Source organism: Passer montanus, unplaced genomic scaffold (assembly GCF_014805655.1).
Source record: "Passer montanus isolate IOZ18808 unplaced genomic scaffold, ASM1480565v1 scaffold111, whole genome shotgun sequence".
NCBI classification, from domain to species: Eukaryota; Metazoa; Chordata; class Aves; order Passeriformes; family Passeridae; genus Passer; species Passer montanus.
In genome coordinates, this window is record NW_024357725.1 from 970,504 (window position 1) to 990,318 (window position 19,815).

Here is a 19,815-nt window from a genome sequence, read left to right on the forward strand (position 1 = left end):
GACTTCATGACAGGTCTTTTAACAGCCACTGTTCCCTCTCCCTACATCCTTTCCCACATAATTTCAGTATTTTCACTTTGGCTGGATTGCACTGGCTTGCACAGTCTGGGTTCAGCAGAAATCAGCTGCTTTGTAGTGGCTGGCAGCTCTCAGCAGTGACCTGTCAGATCCAGTGTTCAGAGGGACCTGATTTGCCTGCTCACTTGTCCAGTAAATGTTGAGAGAGGACAGGACAAGATTATATAATTTTGCTTTCTATTTACCTGTTTGGGAAATTTTATTTTTGTGATTAACCAGAAAAAGTCAAATTAGCCTCAGCTAATGGAACCATCTATGGAGATCCAGGATCTCTCTTATTATTGTTCCTCTTATTAAAACTCTATTGTTGCTTTCCTCCTCTAATTGATGCACTTACTAGAGGCCCTGTTATTTATAAATAGACCAAACATTTATTTTTAATAAGCACAAATGCTGCAATGCTCAGTGCTGTCTCTCAGGACATCTGTGAGGGTAATTCTTACTTTTCCAAGCAATATTGTGTGTTTCCTGTAATGCTGCTTGGCATGGCTGAAAGCAGCTGAACAGAGGGCATGGAATTCACTGGTTTACCTTTACCTGTCTTTGTTTTATGGCTTTCACTGACTCTTGTGGCTTCACAGTTAGGATTGTGAGGGTCCTGTCCTTGTCAGCAGAAGTACAACAGGGTGCCTCTCTGGGACTTCACTGCTAAACTGAAAACTTCTGGGACTTCACTGCTGAACTGCAGAACTTGGAAGGAGATTGTGTAATTAAGGCTCATCTGTTCAATTAGATCATTCAGTGAGTCAGTAAGGAGTCCGATTGAATTTGGTTTGACCTGACAATGTGGGCAGATGTTAGCAAGCAGAAAAATTAGTTAAGTATATGATGGCATAGACAAAAAGTAGGTTTATGTGAATGGGATGTTTAGTGTTTTCAGGACGGGCCTAAGAATCAATTTTTAGTATTGGTATTGTCCCTAGGCCTCAACAAATTTTGTGTTGCTTGTCAATGGTAGACTTTCAGAGAGGATAGTCCAAAATGCCTCTTCTTCTTTTATTTTTGGTACAGTTAAAAACTAAGGTGAGCCTTATTTTTTATATTGCATTTGAATGCTGTATCAAGTGCTTGTTTCTTCACCCTTTTGGTTGTTAGGTATTTGTCCTCCTGCGTGCTAATCCAGGCTGTGAAGTTGCAGTTGGCATAGCTGAGCTGTGGAGGTAAGAAGCCAGTGTTGCCAGATGCTCAGGAGCCAGAGGCACCTCTCCATGGGCAGAGCAGGGGCTGAGCTGCTGCAGGGGCTGCAGCACCTTCCCCCAGTGCCAGGGAACCTCTGCTCCTGCCTGAAGGAGCACAGACACAGCAGCTGCCTTGCTCCTAAGGCTTCAAAAGCACCTTTCAGGCTCAGAATGTGCCCTTTGCTGGGCAGGACAGGGTGGGTGCAGTGTTTGCCAGGGCCTCCCTGTTGGGGCTTTAACCCACAAGCAGTGCAGGAGAGAGAAATGGATACAAGTGCAAGAGAGATACTCCTTGATGTGAATGAATGCATCCCTCCAATTCAAACGACACTTAGCCAGTTCTGGCTCGTGTTTTAATCCTTAACTAGTTTTTCATTGATATTCAGTGATTGAAATTTTATTGTGGGTGGATTCACTTATTTTTGAAAACCCATTTGAGGTTTACATGTGGAGTGGGGGGTTATTATAACACTAATTTCACTCAGAGAAGTGTTACAGGGAGCAAAATTGCTTATTTTAATAGAAAATTCTCCTTTGGTGTACTCTCCAGGGATTTTCACTGTATAAAGTCTGGAGAACTACTCAAAGAATGTAGGTTTTCTACAGCCACAAATGTGTCCATGGTTGTGTATGTGCCTGTAGATATACTTGTGTATTTATTTAAAGGGAGTGGAAAGGTGGAAAAAAAGGAGAAGCCAACACAATATTCAGTTGTCTGGTTTGTTTTTCTAAGCAAGCTTTGAACTGCATTTCTTAGCCTTTGGCATTTTAGATATACTCTTCACACACTAGATAAAAGGAAAGAAAAAATTCTTAAGATGGATTTTACTATATTTTACTAATTAGTTATTATTTCTTCCATCAATGAACAGTTTAGAATAGAGTTGCACAAGTGTGTTTTTTCAGAAATAGAAGTCAGCATGTTTCAAAGTATTTGGTTCCATTCAGAAATTATTTCTTCTGAAATACTTTTGTTCCTGAAGTCTGTTCAAATGGGCTTTCCAGATCAGCTTCTGATTTGGACATTCTGCAGGACCAGCAGACAACCTTCTTTGGGTTAATGAAGGAAAAATAATTTTTCTAAATTTCCTTTTTAGTCTTCATGAAAATATTTCTTTTGGAGGTTTGTCTTTGAGGGAGGGTCTACACCAGAGTATTTCAGTTAGTTCAAAATATTTCAAATAGTCCAAATGGTCTTAAGTCACATAGGGCAGAGATAGCAAAGCTGGCATTAAATAATTTCAGCTGCTGAAGCTCAGCATTATTTCTGATTCTGCTCTACTTATTAACTAATAATAATAATACTTTAACAGGAGAAATGTATGGAAGGGAGTACTTTGGTCCAGGACATTGGATTTCACCCAATAACTCTTGCACCAAATTAATAAATTATGATTTAACTGGGATCATATTTTTCTAGGTGATAATCAGGTTTGATTTAAAAACTTTAAATGATTGAGAGTCAACTATATATGCTAAGTATATTATGCTCATCATTAATTACTCTTGGCATTTAAAAAAGCCCCATTTTATTCTCACCTGAATTAATTCGGTTTCAGCTTCCAAATATCAGCTGTTCCTGTATATTATCAGACATCTTCCCATTCAGGTCCTTCCACCATGTTATCCCAGCAGTTTTTTTACTCTCCCCAGCATAAACTAAGTGGCACTTCTGTCGTGCCTCCTGGTGAGACAGATTTCCTGACCTCTGCTGCTCTGCAAGTGCTGTGCTTTGCCAGTGCCCTGTGCAGGGCAGGCTTTGGGCTCCTTTCTCTCCTGGAATATTCAACACACAACCCAAAAGCTGTTGCAAAGCAGTGCTGGCCTTATTTGCCTCTGTGGTATTTAGTGTTACCCACTGGCTTGTATAAATTCAGCAGCATTTTGCCCCAGTTTGGTTTTATTTCTGAAGCACACAGTTCACATTATGCGACTGCTTTAATGAGTGCAACAAAAGCCAGCCAAGTACCAGCACAGGCCAGTTGGCCTTTTCATGTGTTTCTTTGTTGGCCACATTAGGTAGGATGGGGCATATGTGTAAATCACTCTTTTTGAGCTGTGTGTATTTTTCTGTACCAAATGTCAGGTAATGAGATGAAAACTTTATATTGAACATTGTATTTAGTCTGCTCATTTTCGAATTTGCCAAACATACTTGTGTCCTCGGGTAAGTGGTGCTTCCGAGGGTGCCACAGATGCCAAACCCTGATAAAATCTACCCTATCTTGGTAATGAACACACAAACAGTTGTTCCCCATCTGCTGCCTCTGTCTGAAAGGTTAGGAAGCCCTTCCTTCTTGATCACAAAGGACATAATTATTGTCTGTGGAGGAGTCAAGTACAAAGACAGTCCATCCAGTCTGACCGCTACTACACTGCAGGCCACCAAAGATTAACAGCTGCTTCTCCTTTGATTAGGTTAGGTAATAACAGTTACTTTAGTTAATAATTGGATGGATTCCCAGGCCATGTAATTCAGGTTTAGGCTGTCATTTTTTGCTGGCATGTAGCTGAGCTGTATTATTGGAACAGAGCCTGTAATCCTATTAGTCAGTTGTCACTCAAGCCATAGGAGAGAAGGCAAATTCAGATCCATTAAGGTGTTGTAACAGGTAGGTAAATAAGTCAGCCGTGCTTGCCCACTGTGCAGGGAGCTGTCTTGATTGTTTGTCCTTTTTTAAGGATTAATTTCACATTTTTAAGTCTGTTTAATTCATAATTAATCCATAAAATGGTTACATGGTTTGTCTAATTTATCACAGTTTCTGTTTACAGTGCCACATGCATTAGTGTACACACTCTTCCCACTAAGTTCCTTGATTCATGCAGTGTTCTGCCTAAATTAGTGGCTGTGGGCTTCGAATGACAAGTTTATAATGGTCCAGAGATTAAATACATGCTTCCTGTCGCATCAGCTGGGTTGGCTTTCCTCCTGTGCAAACATGACCACTGTAGTTCCCAACGATGGACTTGGGAGGGATAAGGAAAACAGGCTCTTTTCATGGGTTGGGTTTGAGTGCTGTGTCTGCTGCTCTCTGGAGCTGCATCTCTGTTTTTGTTTTCCTAATGTTTAAGACACATCTAGGTATCATCCCTAAGGCTTTTGTGCCTCCTCATCTCTGTTAAAAAATGCAGAGATGACAGTAATAATCATTTTTGCCTACTTGTTAATTTGTCTCTGCTCTCCTGTGTCACCAGGTAACTTCAGAGCACAGAAATCATATTGTGTTTAAAAATCAAATTGCTTATAAATGTTATTTGAATAGCTGTGAATTTCTGAAAGTACATATTAACAAATCAAATTTTTACACATTTTGAAAACAATGTATAAAAACATGTTTATATATTTTCTGTTGTTCAAGGAACATGAATCCCACAGTATCTATTGCAGAATAACCCTCCCAATGTAAATGTGCAGCTACTCAAAGAACAGTGAAATTATGAAACAGGTTTCATAAACAGGAGAGCTAAAAAATTTGGGAGGCCGAGTTAGAAGTTTGGAGGCTCCTTTAGAGCAGCAAAAACATGCAATGCTGGTTTATGCTCTTTTCAAATAGGGATTTAATATTTATTCCCAGTAGGATCTATCCGTTTTCATACTCACATGATTCCTAATCTGCTCAGAGCTTTGGGTGCTACCAGAATAAAAGTTGTGGTTGCCTGAAAGGGTCTTTCATTCTGAAACAGGTTCTGGCAGAAACCAATTTAAATAAGAAAAGTGTGTGAGCAAGGGCTCTGAGTAACTGAGATACCTCAGTCCATCAGCTAATGTAAAGCTTTAGCACTTCTGGAGCCTCAGTCCACTTCTTTTGAATCCCTCTTGCAATATGCATCAGCTAATGTAAAGCTTTAGCACTTCTGGACATCATCTTTTCAAGGATATTAGTTCATTTTTCAGAGAAAGACAAATTGTATAAGATGTCTTGCTCACGTATTTTTATGATCCAAGAAAGATTTCTTTAGAGGACTATAAAAATACTTAAAATTTGAAAATTGCCTTAAGTAGGAATTAATTCAGACATATTTTAAAAGAATTTGGTGTGATTTGGCTGCTTGAGAGGTAGAATGACAATATGCTTCAGCCCTGGGGAGATTCCTTTATAACAGCTCCCAGTACCAGGTCTTGGCATGGGAGGCTCAGGGACGATTTCTTGTTCCAGGGTTTCCCCAGTCCCATGGTGTTCACCCTGCAGACCTCAGCAGTGCAATATTCAAGTGACTCTTGTGCTCCTTTGTGGGCAGGGCACATTTTGCTTTCAGCTCCCATGGCCAAGCTCCAGGAGCTGTGCCTGATCCTGGGATTCCTGAGAGCTGGACACTGGGGTGGGACCAAGGTCACTCACACAAGCCAGATACCAGCAGCGACTTCAGCATCAACGTTGCCTTCCAGGACATGGGTTGGAAGCCCTGGAGGTTCTCCATCTTACAAGAATCACTGGAGAGAAATATATTAAATGTGCTAAAGCCATGTCTCCCTAGGTGGCAGTTTTACAGACCTCTGTGAGCACAGGTAACAAATACAGCGCTCATGGACCTTCCCCAGTTTGCTGCTGGTTGTATCTTCCTTTTACTGAAGCCTCTCCCTCTCTTCCATGCACATCATTAGGGATTTATTCCCATTCATAAGCATCAAAATGCTAATGAATTTTTATGAGTAATCTAGAAAGAGGAGTGATAGGACATGTAGCTAAATCATATAAAATCAGAAGAAATTACAGACTCCCTTCTGCTTGGTAGTAGTAGTAACAGAAGTTTTTAAAAGGCAAATTTGTATTCTGACAAGTAGACTTGTATTTTAGTAAAGTATTAGACAAAAGTGAACCAGGTGCTCTGAAAAAAGTCTGTCTATAAAACAAGTGATGCTCCAGATTGAAATGGAAGGAGAACACATAGGAAATGAAACAGCTTCAAAAGATTTATGTATTTTTAAAATAGATCTGTGAAAACCTTCCCTCAGAATAGGGAGACGTTGTTTCTTTCAGTGTGGCTCTAATGACTGATCAGGGTAGGGGGAGGTTCCTTTCTGGACACTTCATTACCGGTACTTTTGGAGAAAAGAGGAGATCTGCCAAAAAAAAAAAAAAATCACAAGTAAGAAAAGTTCACATGAAAAAATATAAAAGGTGGAGTTAAGCGTTAAAGGGAACATGGAGTTGATAAACAAGCCAAGTAGGAAAAGGAAGCAGTGTGCAAGCTCAAGAATGGAGCAGTTGCTGAGGGAACAAACAAAATGAGTGCAATAAATCAGATATAACTCAGAGTAATGGGATGAAATAGAGAAAGGGCATATTTGGTCTGAATGACAGGAAAGACTTCTTGCCACAAGAGCTAATGGGTTGTGACATAATATCCCATGAGAAATAGGGATAGTGAGAAGTGGCAAGTGCTGGGCACATGTGGAGCTGGAGGAGCACTGAGAATAAATCAGCAGTGTCAGAGCCCTCGCTGCTGTGCTGCACAGCCCCTGAGCTCTGAGCTCCTACACTGCACTGCCAGGCTCTGTCCATTCCCAAGGAAAGGCACCCTTGGGAAAGAGCATCTCTTACACCTGGGGGGTTCAGCCAAAGCGAGCAGGGAAGGGTGGGAAGGGCCCTGGGCTCTGTCTGGGGGGGCAGCACTGGGGAGCAGGGCAGGAGGAGCTCTGAGAGCTGTGGCTGTGAGCCAAGGTGCTCAAAGAAAGTCAATAAGGATGATTTATGGCAGGAATGTTCCTTCACTCTTTGGGTCTTTATAGCTCTACCAGGAGTTGGTGGAAAGTGTTATTGGGAGCCAAGGGAGCTTAAGGAGGCAGGGGCTTGGGGTTTTTTTAGATGGAAGGAAGAGGAAACAGAGGAAGAATATATGAGTGAAACTCAAAAAATAACTCTCTAGTTAAGGCACAGTTACTGGGCTCACTGGGCTAAAATTAACTGCTAGAAATTATACTTATCAACTAGCCTGTAGGAAACCACTGGTTGGTTTTCTTCACTGCTTGGTGAGTTGGCATACAGATTTCCACTCATTTGAGGCCAGTTATTCCTTGGAAGATAAATCTTTCGGTTGTCTAAAAATTTAAATGCAGTTCGTATTAATTGTGGAAAACACTTCCTTCTTGAATATCTGACTTCTGTGAATAGTTTTTCTGTAGCTTGTAAATTAAATACAATGTAGCTGTTTGCTTGACCGAAACTTAATGGAGAGAAAGTTGCATGATGTAAATAAAAAGTGAGATGTGTGCTTCTGTGTGCAGTGTCTGATCTCACAGGGAAAAATGTTGTCCATCTAAATCATATTACAGCTGCTCCATTATTTTTGTAGTTGTTCAAATAAATATTTTCTTGTTGGAGTTATTAGGAGTTGTTTTTTTTCTGTTATGCAGTCTGTTACAGTAGAATACATTCTTTGTAGACTAGTAATAATCATGTTTATAGAGGATTTCCCTTTTTTCCCCATATATGAAGTGCTTGCAACATTGGGGGGAAAAAAGAAGAAATTCTTTCTTATTAACTAGTATATCATCATCATCATCACTGACAAAATCAAGATGATCAAATACAAACTGCCAAAAAACTATACAAGATTAGCAGCTTAGAGAATAAGGAGATTTTACTTGCTTTATTTTAAACAGAGGACATTAAACCGATTTTGTAGGAAAGGACAAGAGTGTAAGTTCTAAAATACTGGATCTGCTGCAGCAAAACCCCCGTCATGTGCAAACTGTGAGAATAATGACAGGATGGTAATTAAGCGTAAAATTCTGGTATGTGCAAGTTCTAAGTGGATACCTCAGAAAAGGGATCTGCCTAAGCCATTTTGTGCATATTCATAAACCAAGCCTGGAGGTTGTCTTCTGTTGGAAAAGTTTGTAAAAAGGAGGAATTACCCATCTGGAGATTGTCTGTATTTTAAAAATCATACAAAGCAGCATAGCTCCAAAAGTAATAGCAACAAATAAAGGTGAACTTTATTAAAGTCCCTTTAATTGTATGTCCTTACAGGAAATATGGTATTCAAGTGTATTACCTGTGTAGTACTGGGTATGTATATATGATAATTGAAAACATAGCACCTGAGGGTTTCAACTCCTGCTGTAGAAAACCTCTTCCTTGTGCTTGAGCAGTGAAATGCTCTTTTTCAAAGATGTCCAATATGATAAATAAATGTATTAAGGACTTTCTCCATTGACAGAATCCACAAGTGTCAGATGTAGCCTTTATGTAGACATTTCTTTAATTTCTGTTGGTTCTTCTCTGTGTTTGTGTTTCTCCAGAACACAGCAGATAAAATTGCATTCCGGGCTGCAGGAGGACTGACTGCTCTGGAAAATGTTCTTCAGATGGTGACTTCTCCCACCAACCTGAATGCAGCTGCCCAGGTTCCCTTGAAGTGAGTTTGATGGGTCCTTCACCTGCACTTAGAGTCACTGGAATACTCATTTCATATCTGCTGCTCACTGCTTCTTCTTCTCCTAGTCCTGTGCTGGACTTCAGAGCACAAAACTGTGATGTTCTCTATTCTGTGGAAGGTGAAAGACGTTTCCACTCAGCCTGTGGTTTCCTAACTTGGTGGTTTTACTTTGAGCTATGATATATTTGAGCAGCAGCTAATTGTGTAAAAATTGAAGAGACAAAACTGTGTTTTAACAGAGGAGGAGATACATGTCTTCTGAAGTTAGTCTGCAGAGATCTCTAGTGGGAAGCAGGGGAATTTTTAAAAGGGTTGTAATTCACTGGAATCTGTCTGCTTTTAAAATTAAATAGTTGTAAGATACTGGTAGCTGAAAGGGCGCCTACAAACAGGTAAATCAAAATTCTTGTGGATTAGAGAAATTCCTCTTTACAGAACAGAAGAATGGAAGGGTTTAAATGCCTAATCCCTAAAAAAGAAGGTGGTGACTAAGCAGAATTCCTGCAAAGCCTGGTACCTCAAAAGTGTGCTCTTTTCCCTAATCTGTAACTGTAGATGCTACACAGTCAAGGGCACATAGGTGCTTTCAGAGCACAGCTAGGCATGGTTTTAGTACAAACCCAGGATATCCTGGTGTGTAGCATTGTCATTGTTTGTTTGTAGATATTTTGTAACATTGGTGTAATTGTAATTTAGGCACTACTGTAAATTAGTGTGAGAGTTTGGATGAAAACTGGCCAATAATACATTATGGGACATAAGTGTGAAGTGCTAGGAAAGACCACTAAGGAAAAAAATTTTTAAATAAGTATCCTGGTGTGTAGCATTGTCATTGTTTGTTTGTAGATATTTTGTAACATTGGTGTAATTGTAATTTAGGCACTACTGTAAATTAGTGTGAGAGTTTGGATGAAAACTGGCCAATAATACATTATGGGACATAAGTGTGAAGTGCTAGGAAAGACCACTAAGGAAAAAAATTTTTAAATATCTTGACTTTTCACTTCTAAGAGAATAAATAAAATTCCTGCCTTTGCAGTCGTGCCAAATGCACTTGCTGCAGGTCCAGCCAGCTCCACTGGTGAGCAATCCTGAGGTGGGCCTGTGGGGAGCAGCTCACAGCCAGCCTTGGGGCTTCTTCATCTGTAGAGTCTCTAATTTTGAGTGATCTCATCAATGTGGGATAAACTTCACGAGGGACAGGAGTGCACCGTCTGCCCACATAAAGCCTTGTTTAAATTGAGCTTCAAATTCTTAGAATGTGCACATTCATACATCTTTGATTTTTTGTTCTTTCCTTTTAAGAATAGTCTTGTTTTGGTAACCTTTGTTGAGAAGGTTTGAGAACACTGTATTTACATTACTAAAAACATGGTGTTTGAAGTTTGTGAGGCAGTTTGAGGATGTACTAGGTCTTGAAGGAGTTTGTGCTGATAAATAAAGCCCCATGTCAGGCACATTTGTGTAACAGGAATCACATCCAAACGGGTGATCAGAGGTTCTCCTCTCTCTGCCGGTCACTCTCACAGCTCTTTCAGATCAGTGGTCACTCAGATTCCTGAGCCTGTTCATGACTGAATTATAAAAAGAGTTTTTGCATATTTGAAAATTTTTCTAAACATTGTTTTATTAACATGGATTTTCCACTAGCTGTATTTCCAAAGGAAGTACAGGGGCAGAAAAGAGATTAATAGAAACTGTTCTGACAGCATTGTTTGTTAAAAACATCTTCTGAAGAACTTTGCTCCACTCCTGAAATACAGCATTTCATTCAACTTCACAGCAAATTGCAGTCTCCAGTTTGTAGGCACCTGAAAGTATGGAAGTTGGGAAGTTATCCATCAGCTTGCACGTAATTTGACACAGGATCCTGCTCTCTAAAGCAAACTGCTCCTGCAGGGTTGGTCCGTGAGAGTCTGACTCAGGGAGTCTGGAGTCAGCTGGAAGTGGCCCAAGGAACTTGGTCTTGCTGCATGGGATGCAGAGGCTCCTCTCTTGGTATTTCTGTGGCCTTTTTGGTGGGAAGGATGTTCTGTGCAGAGTCTGCACCTCAGCTGTCGAGAACAACAATAGTTCCAGAGGGTGAGACTTGCTATGAGCAATTTGAACCAGGCACAAACCATGTTCATGGGGATTGCCATGGTCTCACTGAAAGCATTCAAGAAATTTTTCACATACAGGGCGTTTAAGGGAGGCTCAAAACCAAGGGCAATCATAGAATATGTTTAATTCTTTAAATGAGGAAGAAAATTCAGATCACATTTCTCATTTAATGTTGAAACAAGTTTGGAATTACTTTTCTTTCTTTTGTGCAAATGTCATTTACATCCTGATTTCTTGAACTTTGAATCTAGTGAAGGAGCAGTTTTCTCTGGCAATTTTCTCTGTTTAAAGACAAAGCAAAGCCCTATGGAGAGAAGTTGAATGAAGACCTTTCATGAATTGCCCTCCAGTTTTCCCCCAGCCAAATATGCTTTGCTAAAGGACACTACTGTACTTTAGATTGTTTGTGGCTTCTTGCAATGTTTAACCATTTGTACTCATCTTAAATTGGGAATTTGTCTGTTGCTTTGTGATGGGGATAAGCTATTTACAAGTAGGTGAGGAGATTACATCTCTCTTTCCCCAAAACCCTGGCTGTATGGTGCAGCTCAGAACTTTAATCCCATGTCTACAAGATAAAGCTTTATAATCAGAAGATTTAACAATAGGCCTGTTGTTTTGTACCACTGTCCAGCTTGGTGGTCAGAGCAGCAGGATGGGAAATGCTGTGAGGAGGATGTGACATTTATGAGACAGATGATACATTTGGTGTTAGGGCAGTTTTCCTCCCCTTCAAATAAATCACTGGGAAAGGGGAAGAGAAAATAGCGGGTTATAGTAAGTTTTATTTTTGGTGTTAACATAAAAATTAATGTCCAGCCATATTATTTCTCAAAGCAGCATTTTGTAGCGTTCCAGGATTTGTCTACTTCTCCATAAAACAAGACATAGTCAACAGAATTTGTAAAGGTTTCAGAGCCCAATGATACTCTTCTTGTACAAAAAAGCAAATGGGAGCTGCACAGCAAAACAATTGAATGCCTTTGGATGAGGAGCAGAAGATGAGTCTCCTCCCCTGGGCTGCCTTGCAATGTGCAGCTCATTTACCATGACATGTTGGTAACAAACCTGCTAACAAATGAGGCTTGTAGGGTTTGTTTAATTAACATTTGGGAAATGCTTTGACTTCCTTGAGTATTTTAAAAGAGAAATTGGCAGTAATTGTGTAAGGAATAAAGTTGGACTTTTACAAGTTAAGATGGGATTGAAGTAAAGTTTAATATAACTTCTATTTTCATAAAGTTTCTTGTATCGTTCATTTAAGGCAAACATTATCAGGGTAAAAAAGCTCAAACCATAATTACATACATAAAAAGAAGAAATTAGTGCCCCGGTAATATTTTGGGTAGCATTGATACAAATGACATTTTTTAGTAAGAACTGTTTTCAACTTAGAGCTAGTTTTATGTCTTATTCTCTGTAATTTTTACTTGTGTTTGGGAACATACACTTCTTAAGCTGCAGTGTTGCTGTTGATGCAGTTTTATTGTTGTTTCTGTCCATATTCTTACCTTGATGGTTCCTTACCCATTCCACTCTACAGCCATTCTGTGCACCATTTTTCAGTAACATTTCACCTCCCACTTCTTTGCAGCTGAGCAGGTAATTACCAGTACTGATCACCTTCCCCATCAGACTGCTGCATAATAGTCAAACTGGTTAAAAATGAGCAATTTTCTACTGAATTAACGCATCCTAAATTTGATAATGTTTAGTGTTGTATTATTGCACTGCCATACTGAGCTTTTAGGGTTATGCATTGATAATCAAAGTGTGTTCATTTGTAACATCAGTAGTTGTAAGAATAGGGAAAAGTTTTACACTTGAAACAGGTAAATTTTTGTATGTTGATGGTGCCCTGGTTTTTGAAAAGCATAAGTTGAGTTCTTGCCTCTGTGTGCTGATGCACTATCATGGATTAGTTTTCCATGATTACATACTGTTAATGCCTCAGTATTTTTAATAAAAGTTAAAGTTTGGCAACTTGTTTATATCAGGCAAATTGAGGAAATGAAGATGAGCTAACATTTAAAAATAATCACATGCAGATATATAAACTGTTGAGATCTAGCTTTATTAAAATGAATCCTCCTTCATATTAATGTAAAATAAACATAACATACAGATGCATATTTTGTCTAGTTTAAAGACAGATTTCTTTTTTGGCTCCAAGCTTGTGTACCATAAGGAGGTTTTTATAATTGGATTTACTCTGGAGGAAAGCCTTGCATCTGAGGGCAGCCTGGCCGTGGGCTGGAGTGAGCGTGCCGGGGCCAGAGCTGGAAAGCTGATTTGTGCCTGTGACTCAAAGTTTAGAGCAACACCCGTAATCAATAACCACCTGCTTTGTAGGGCCTCCTGCTCCAGCCCCTCAGCTGCCCCTGGCATCTCTGGAGATGACACCTTTGGAGTTGAGAGCAGTTATTTTCCTCCAAAAGGGAAGAAGAGGGTGGGAGGTGCATTGGGTTTTCCATCCCAGCGAGTTGAAGGTGTGGTGGAATAAAGTTGTGGCTCTGCCGTTCGCAGCCCCTCGCTTGTCTCGCTGGCCTTGTGCAGAAATGGTGACAGTTGACAGCTGTTGTTCTCTTAATAAGATTAAAGTAAAGAAATTAGTTGTGCTGTCTCTAATCTGCCATTTAACACTGCCAACCACCTGGGGACACTTCTGTGTGACACTCGTGGTGCTGGATTCCAGTCAGGCCGTGGGGCCGTGGCAGAGCTGAGCACGCCGTGATCAGAATGTGTTCAGACGAGCTGCTGTTAGCAAGCCCATGGTATCAATTAAAGGAGCCCTCTTTATTGCTGTGAAAAATTCATTTGACATCCATTTGCTTCCAGCACCTTTTCAAATGCATTATCAGAGTCTCTGGAAGCACCAGTACTCTTTGTGACGTGGGGGTCACTTGGGAAATACAAAAGCGTGATGCAGTTGTACAGTGGAATTTGGTCTTTAGATGAAGTGGAAAGTTTTTGTGTTTTCAAGTGTAAAATAAATTATCCTCTTAGGAATTAGGAATCCCATATATCAAAAAGCATTTATTGCAGTGAATTAACTAAATCACCTCAGAACTCTGAAATGCTGTCAGAATTAACCTACAAGTTCGTATTTGACACTTTGGATGAATTATAATGTTTATATTTAAATCGAATTGATCTTTATTTTAGAACAGCTGATAAAATGACAGAAGCTGATTTAAAGCATCTTCTCAACAGAATATAGATACTACCAATATAGTTTTTTCTCTCTCCCCCTCTAAACATACTTACACAAAGGAATAATCTTCATGAAAGGTACAAGGAGGTGCCTAATGAAAATACTTTTCAGCATTACTGAGAGAAGGGAACTAAATCCCCTTCTGTGTCAGGAGAAGAAGAGAGAATAGTGTTGCAGACAGATTTGTAAAAATGCATGTGAAGCATCCTGCTTTGATTATCTCTAGGTGTTATCCTTGTAGGGTAAAAATTAGGTGAAATAGATGAAAATTAATCTGCCTTTGGTCAATAAGTAATTATTTAATATTGTTTTCATGTCATGTAAGCTGCAGATTGAAATTGATTTAATTAGGCAGTAGAGTAAAATTAATTACCAGTGCAGTTAAATTAATATAACTAGTAATATGATGATACTCAGAAAAGGAGGGAAAGTATAAATGTTCTTTCACTTATTTTCTGAATTCTCCGGCTGAAGAGAAGACAATCCAGCCATACAAATGAAAAAATTCTGCTCCACTTTTTCTGGCCTCTGAGCATTTCCAGCTTTCCTTTGCTTGAGAAATACAATGTATGTGAGAGGCTTCCAGTTCAGCTCGGGGGAGCCAGGCTGAGTGACCAGATGCCACAGCAATGAACCCAGCAACAGCAAAGCCACAGTCCTTATTGTGTAAATAATTTTGTTGTTCCAAAAAGTATTTTAGGAGAAAGATAAAGTGTAAAACTCAGCTCCAGAAGTATGCTGAGTTAGTCTGCAGCTTGTTCTGTTAAATTCCAGCTTTGATGGTTTCAATGCAGTAACTTGGTGTTTGTTGCAGTCCCACTTTTGTATGACCTTTCAGCAGTGCTCATAATTTATTTTCTTCTTTGGAGCTTATTTGAACTTAGTCACATTTTTTTCATATGTTGAGAAAAACTCAACAAAGTGAAAGTTTTTTATTTTAGTTTACTTTAGAGAAACAGTTTGAATGTCTAGCCATCTGTGTTTATTGTTGGATGTATTCATGACGCATTTGTGTTGTGTGTCTGTGTGTGTGTTTGTGAGGTAACAGTGATGGCTTTTGTAGTAAGCAAAGCTCGAGAAACAAACTTCTTGTTTATTCTGGAATAGGGTTCTCTTTGGTAAGATTTATCTTCTCTGTGAGAATATTCTCAAGGACTGGTCCCAGCTTCCCTGCAAGGCCTGTTTTGAGGAGAACACTTTAATTGGAGCAGATGGAAATCACTGCCCATGGTGCAGAGAGCAGTTGTGCATGTGCTTCTGTTTTGTGTTATTCCCCCTGCAAAGCTGTGCCCTCTTCCCCCAGCCACAGGTGGGGCTCCCCAGTGCTGCTGGAGCTACACAGCACCACTGCAGGCTGTGAGAGGAGAGGGGACAGTGGAGCTGCACAGCAGCACTGCAGGCTCTGAGAGGAGAGGGGACAGTGGAGCTGCACAGCACTGCAGGCTGTGCGAGGAGAGGGGACAGTGGAGCTGCACAGCAGCACTGCAGGCTCTAGGAGAGGGGACAGTGGAGCTGCACAGCAGCACTGCAGGCTCTGAGAGGGGACAGTGGAGCTGCACAGCAGCACTGCAGGCTGTGCGAGGAGAGGGGACAGTGGAGCTGCACAGCACTGCAGTCTGTGAGAGGAGAGGGGACAGTGGAGCTGCACAGCAGCACTGCAGGCTGTGCGAGGAGAGGGGACAATGTGGCACCAGAGCACCTTGGCCAGGCCTTCCACCTGCTGGGTTTGCCACCTCCTTGGGCATCCGTGTCCCTTGTGCTGGAGCACAGGCCCTGCTGACCTGGGAATTGCTGTCAGATACTTCAGACAGGGCTTGAAGGTCCTGCCAGGAAAGAGTTCAGTGTGCTCTGTAGCTGTAAGCCACACACAGAGAAATATTACCTATCCAAGTGATGAAATTGGCTGATATTCTGTATCACTTTTGGTCACAGTTTTGAATAGAGAGTCCTGTACCCATAGAGTGTGTGGCTTCAGGTAAGTATGGCTTTGCTGTTTTAAAGTTATTGAATTGATTTCATTTAAGGTATTATTTCTCTTTAGAATCCCAAGTTAAAGAAAATAAATGTGAATTCCTGCAAGATTATTTTTTGATGCTGCCATTTATTTGCTTCTAATTTACTGAAGTAAGTAAAATTCTAATTTTTCTTCCCTTCTGACTTTCTAGGTCACTGTGCAGTACAGTAAATGTTTACAGCCTCACCTGTAGCAACTGCATAGAAAACTGCACCTATGTCCTCTTTAGTAATAAGATCACTTTTCTGATGGACCTGTTGATACACCAGTTTACGGTAGGTAAAAAAACTTCTTTAATTTGTAAATTTTTACATGCTTCACAAACATGTTAAAGTATTTAGAGTATAAGAACACCAGGAGGTAAATAAGAATAAAGGCTTGAAAGAATAAAATTAATTTATTGTTTGTATTTGGTGGCTGTATCTACTGTACTCTGTAGAAATTGAGGTATTTGCTTCTACTAATGACTTCTGCAAAAGCATATGTACCAGGAACCCCATGAGTGGATATTGTTCTATTTTTTTCTGAAGTTGTTTTCTTTAATTCACCCTACAGGAATATTTGGAGTATAGACCACAATGAGTTGTGACTGTGTGTTTGATTCTTACTTGTTTCAGTGTCATGAATCTAAGTCGGGTCAATACATTGCCAGAGGCTGATTTACTGAAGTGCTTAAATAGGACTCTTTAGCAATGAAAGTTTTAATTTTCCAATGTTTCATTTAATTTGAAATGTCATTAAATATTTTATTTGAAAACTCATTTTTAATTCATAGTGACCTGCTCATCATAAGATATTTAGTCCTGGTTTTTTACTTATAAATTGTGCGTACGTATTTTCATGAGCCAAGCAGTTTGTTAATTGAAAAGTTATGTACATACTTTTAATAATTTAAGCGACGCTGTTCGAATCAACAGCCATAGGACAGTTGACGAGCACTTTAAAAGGCTGGTCCGAGCTCTTTGGCACAAAGCGAGGCCCGGCACAGCCGCGGTCTCCGGGAGCGTTCGGCTGGGGCTGTCAGCGCGGGGCCGGGCAGCGCTGCTCCCGGGCAGGCTCGGCCACACCGGGGCAATCTCCGGCCCCTCGCCGTGCCCGGCCTCACAGCGCTGCTCCCGGGCAGGCTCGGCCACACCGCGGCCATCTCCGGCCCCTCGCCGTGCCCGGGCTCACAGCGCTGCTCCCGGGCAGGCTCGGCCACACCGGGGGAATCTCCGGCCCCTCGCCGTGCCCGGCCTCACAGCGCTGCCTGAGCCCGCCTGGCCCGCGGCAGCAGCGTCCTGGCGGAGCACAGAGGGCATTTCTGAGGCAGAGCTGGCCACCTAGAGCTCGGAGATACTGCACAGGGAACGTTTAGTGCACTTAGAGCTCCTTTCAGTCTGCTGCCAAATACTGCCCTTGAATTGCAGCAAAACTGTAATTAAAGCTTAATGTTTCCCGTGATCCACAGTGGACTTTTCTTTCCTATACAGAAAGTCTCTTATGTTCTCTTCATGCAGAATTGGCCCTTAAACTGGGATATCTTCATAGTTCCATGAAGTGCATATTTGAGTACAAAACCCAAAAACACTGCTGCTTTTCTAACCCTGATTTTTCTCTCTTGAAAATATAATAAATCAGATCAAGTTTGAATTTTTCTTTTTTTTTTTTTTAGAAAAAAGAAATGTACAAACTGAGAGCAGCTCTGAATACCAAAATACTAAAATACACCCCCAGAGACTTTTAACTGCCTCCACTTTTCCTGGTTGGATGAGCCATGTGATGCAGCCTTTGCCTATGTCATCTGTATTTCCACTTACTGTTGGAAAATAAAGCCCAAAGTAATACCAGGAGTAATAAATGAGAATATATATTTGCAAGGTTTTAACAAATTATTAAACAAGTACACCAATATTTGCCGAACACAGAAACAGTACTGTTTGGAGGAGCATTTCAGTATAATCTTGAATGCATCCAGTATGAACCTTATTTCCAATCGGTTTCACGTGGATTTAGTTTTGGGTTGGGTTGGGTTTGGGTTTTTTGTGTGTGTGTGTCATCCATCCTGTCCTGGTTAACAGTTTGAAGTATCCTGTTCAGACCTTTCTTTGCCTCCTGCCTAAAGGCACTGGTAGGAAACCTTCTGTAGCCTGACTTCCCCTGTTACCTTCCTCAGCCTCCTTAGCTCTGGTAATACCTAAATCAGTGTCTGTTGAGGACAGCAGGGGTGTTTCCTGATTTCCATGATTAATGGATCAAACCTTCCCACCTGCATTCATCCAGGTCTTGTGCTGGAGTTGGAGCTTTTTTATTTACTGCTACCTCTGCTCTTCTTTGTCTACTGTAGCCAGAAGATAGTTGCACAATAATTGCAGCTTTTCCAGTTGTCTGTTCTGGAAGGTTTCATACCGACAAAACCAAGTCATTCATGGAGCTGTAGGCATGTAAGGATCATTTCATATTTTGGGGGTTTTATTGCCAGTCAAGTGACAGGTGTCATGTACTTTCCCCAAAGATATCTGAGAAGCCATACACCTGAACCATACCTGTGTGATACCATGACAGATCCCTGTGATTATTTTTAAAGCAATCTTTAAAGGAATAGTATCTGAAAATTCTAAGTAAGACATCGTTATGAATGTTAGGTGAGGTAGCCATCAAACAAATGTCGGGATCAAAACCCAGTTGCTGGTTACCTTTTTCTTCTCCAAAATACAGTGCTTAAATTTGGACCATATTTTAGGTTAGTGGCCTGTGAAATTTTTCTGGGTTTAAGTTAATCTGGCTATCTAGTCACACGATGGTAATCTTTCTCCTCCAGTTCGTGCCTGGGATGTGCTGCCATTTAATTGGGGTTCTTCAGAATGAGAGCATACATCCTATTGCAGTTTCTTCACCATTTGTGGTCAGTTTTTTTTAGTCTTCTGTGTTGCATCAAATAAGGCAGCTCCACATTAGCACTGATGATGACAGGAACTGTGAAATGCAAGGCACATCTGTGCTGCTGGGCTCTTCCAGTCCATTTTGAAATGACATCTGTCTCCACAGGGTTCAGCTGTGTGGCACTGACAGTTTCCTCAGTCCCTAATAACGAGCTGTCCTGGGCTGACTTTATGATGCTCCTATCCCCATTGGTCTGTTTAGCCCAGAAATAGGTTTTGCACCTTTAAGACTGGTTCTGAGAGCAAAGGGAGGAGAGAAGAAGTGCACAGTTTGTTTTCAGAAACTGCACTCACCCCTCCACATTCCGGCTCCTGGACAGACAGCAGGACAGAGCTCTCCTTTGCTTTTAGTCAGTTTTGAGCTGGCTGAGGCAGAGAACTTCCCTGGCCGGGGTTTTTGTTTTTCTTTGGAGCTGTTCAAACCTGCTCTGGCCTGAACACCAGAAGAGCACCAGCAGCTCTTACGTGTGGCCCACCGGGCTGGACTTGGGCTGTGGCATTTCCAGAGCCAGAGGGACTGACAAGAGACTGATAAGAGACTGAGTGAGCCGAGCTGCAGCCCACAGAGGGACTTTCTGAGCGTGTCATCTCTTCAGAGCAGCAAGAAGTTTTATTGTTTAATATTGCTCTTTTTTGTGCTGGTGAATGCTTTGCCTGTTAAATAATCAGTTTTTTCCACTTTTTCTCCAAGGAAATCTCTTCCCAAACCAGTTGGGGGAGGGGCTGCTTGAATTTGCTTTCTAGAGGAAACCCATTTAGAGGTTTTCTGACAAATTTTCCCTAAACCAAGACGCTAGCCCATGTGAAGAGTAGTAAATCCTGAAAACAGGGCTGGAGTAGAAGAGGGAATGACTTGCTGAAGTATTTAGCAGTAGGGAATTTAAAACTGAAACCTTCACCTGCACCATCTCAAGGCCATGC

General features: G+C 40.9%; 1 protein-coding gene across 3 annotated transcripts in view; it reads left to right on the forward strand.

Moving 5' to 3' along the window:
* SCAPER (S-phase cyclin A associated protein in the ER) overlaps positions 1 to 19,815 on the forward strand; it is a 137,437-nt gene that overhangs the window by 77,413 nt on the left and 40,209 nt on the right. For all 3 annotated transcript variants that reach the window (XM_039732460.1, XM_039732468.1, XM_039732476.1), the window contains exons 24-25: positions 8,506 to 8,621; positions 16,125 to 16,248. In XM_039732460.1, the coding sequence (XP_039588394.1) occupies positions 8,506 to 8,621; positions 16,125 to 16,248 (240 nt within the window). The remainder of the gene's footprint in view (positions 1 to 8,505; positions 8,622 to 16,124; positions 16,249 to 19,815) is intronic.